This window comes from Myotis davidii, unplaced genomic scaffold (genome assembly GCF_000327345.1).
Source record: "Myotis davidii unplaced genomic scaffold, ASM32734v1 scaffold497, whole genome shotgun sequence".
Lineage (NCBI taxonomy): Eukaryota > Metazoa > Chordata > Mammalia > Chiroptera > Vespertilionidae > Myotis > Myotis davidii.
This window is the reverse complement of record NW_006288434.1, coordinates 2,169,862-2,172,291: the sequence shown is the minus strand read 5'-3', so window position 1 is coordinate 2,172,291 and position 2,430 is coordinate 2,169,862. Positions and strand designations below refer to the sequence as shown.

The 2,430-nt window shown below is 45.6% G+C and overlaps 1 protein-coding gene across 1 annotated transcript in view; it reads left to right on the top strand.

Moving 5' to 3' along the window:
* The first annotated feature begins 2,012 nt into the window (after window positions 1-2,012).
* Window positions 2,013-2,430, top strand: part of DCAF13 (DDB1 and CUL4 associated factor 13) — a 21,828-nt gene continuing 21,410 nt past the window's right edge. Inside the window, exon 1 of the mRNA XM_006760266.2 lies at window positions 2,013-2,185. Coding sequence (XP_006760329.1) covers window positions 2,116-2,185 — 70 coding nt within the window. The 5' untranslated portion in view covers window positions 2,013-2,115. The remainder of the gene's footprint in view (window positions 2,186-2,430) is intronic.

The window sequence follows — 2,430 nt, the reverse complement described above, 5'->3', positions numbered from 1 at the left end:
AAGATGGTTCTCAGGTTCCAGCTGTTGGAAAGTGCCGCTTGAATGAGCCACAGTCGTGGATTGAAGGATTTAACAATTAAATTAAGGTTTCTTCAAACCTTACTGCTGCTCTAACTCCTGGCCACTTTGTTACTGAAAATGACCTACGTCTGGATGTAGGAAGAGATACAGGTGAAACAAAGCGATCCGTTTTCTCTTAGGAACAGCTCCTGGAATTGGAAATGGTTAATGAAATTAATGAGTTTTTGTTTATCCGTCCTGGGCTCTTCCCCCATTAACATGCTGACTGCTTAGGAATTATATTGTTGGTCATGATATCTAAGTGACAAGGGGCCAACCAAATGTCAACAGACTGTTATAAGTGAGGATAATAAGTTCAAAGGCCTTAAGGCAAAAATGAACTTGGGGGTCATGTCATCAGAGTTTGCGTAAGGGAGAAGTGATGGAAATTGAGGCTGGAGCAATATTTCATTATTTTGGTTGAGTAATGAGATAGAGGCTATCAGTATACATATGAGCATTGCTAAGAAGGAAATAATCTATTCGAAGATGCTTACAGGTTAAGGAACAAGACAGGAATGTTTTGGATATGCATTAGGTTATGTCACTTGGATTTGACATGGTCTCTATTTCTTGAACCTGGTTTCATCTTCCTCTCTAGTTTTACCTTTCTCACAAGTCGCTTATATTTACTCTTACCAGTCTGAGTGCATTTTAGGCATTATCTTAGTGCAGGAATGAGTGAATGACTGGCTGGTCATGGAATCTCAGTATTACAAGGTGATTAGTTATCTGATCTTGTTGTTAAAGTTCTTACTTATTTTCTACTAGAGGCCTGGTGCACGAAATTGGTGCACTTGGAGGTGGGGGAGCCCTTCAGCCAGGTCAAGGGACCCCACCCGTGCACAATCAGGGCCGTGGAGGGACGGTGGGAGGGTTCCAGGGTGTGTCCAGCCCATCTCACTCAGTCCTGATTGGCTGGACCTCAGCCACAAGCTAACCTAGCGGTCAGAGCTTCTGCCCCCTGGTGGTCCGTGCACATCAGTGACTGGTCGACTGGTCAACTGCCTGCCCTCTGGTGGTCAGTGCATGTCAGAGGGAGTGGTTGAGCAGCCTTAGCATATCATTAGCATATTACGCTTTGATTGGTTGAACAGACAACCGGACACTTAGCATATTAGGCTTTTATTATATAGGATAGGCTATATCTTCCTATTTTTTTTATACTTCATGATGGAAGTGTTAACAGCAAATTGGAAAAATAAATGTATTGGAGCTCTGTAAAACGTAAGGAAGACATAGTATACATATACACTGAGTGGCCAGATTATTATGACCACCCCATTAGTACTTCATTGACACTTCCAAAAATACTGAATATTGAAAACTTCCTAAGCAAATACTCTCAAGGTTTTATTATTATTATTATTATTATTTACATAACTAATTCACTTCATTGTACTGCTGGAGTGATCATAATAATCTGGCCGGTCATAATAATCTGCCACTTAGTGTATATGTTGAGGGGGAGAGATCTGCTTAAAAACTCTGTTACTAATGATTTTGAAGACTGCCACTGTAGGGAGCTTTGAAAGTTTTGAGCATGGGAGCAACACATAAAGGCCGTGTTTTTAAAATGATAAATCTGGCGATAGTGTAGACTGCCACCAAATAGAGTCGAGATGATATTACAGTAGTTCAAGTATAAAGTAATAAGGGCCAAAACTAAGTTACTAGAGGTAGGAAAAGAGAGGGAAGAATGAATAAGAAGTATTTCCGAGAGAGTCTGAGTAGGACTTTAAGTTTTGGCACATTTCATCTTCGAATGTGGAAGACAGAATACGTAAGAATGACTGATCTTTAAGCCTGATTGAATGTTGGGATCAGCACTGGTGATGTAAGAAACTTCCACACTCAGCACCGCCCCGGACCCGCCTCTGTGGGGAGCTACGGAGCGCCCCGGGGCCCAGCCGGGAAGGCGGAGTCCAAGCCGCGGGAGTCACGTGACCGGAAGCCGTCGAGAAGAAGCGGAAGTAGCATGTGCTAGGGGAGGGGGCGGTACCCGGAACCCGGAGGGGAAAGGCTCGTGGAGTGAGCGAGCCCCCGGCAGCCAAGATGAAGGTGAAGATGCTGAGCCGGAACCCGGACAACTACGTCCGCGAAACCAAGTTGGACTTACAGAGAGGTGAGCCCGGTTCGCAGGGAGCCCGCGGCCTGAGTGTGGCCTCGCTTCCACGGAGGATGGCTGGCGGGGAGCCGGGCGCTGTGGTCTCTTTCTCTCCCTGCCCCGCTTTCGCCAAGGAGGACTCTTTACCGATCGGGCCGTGGCGGGACTGGGCAGCAGTTAACTCTCCTGAAGTCCTTTTTAAAAGAACTTGGCCTGTGGTTAGTGCAAAAGTTAGCTCCTAGAAGACTGCTTCCGCTCCTCTC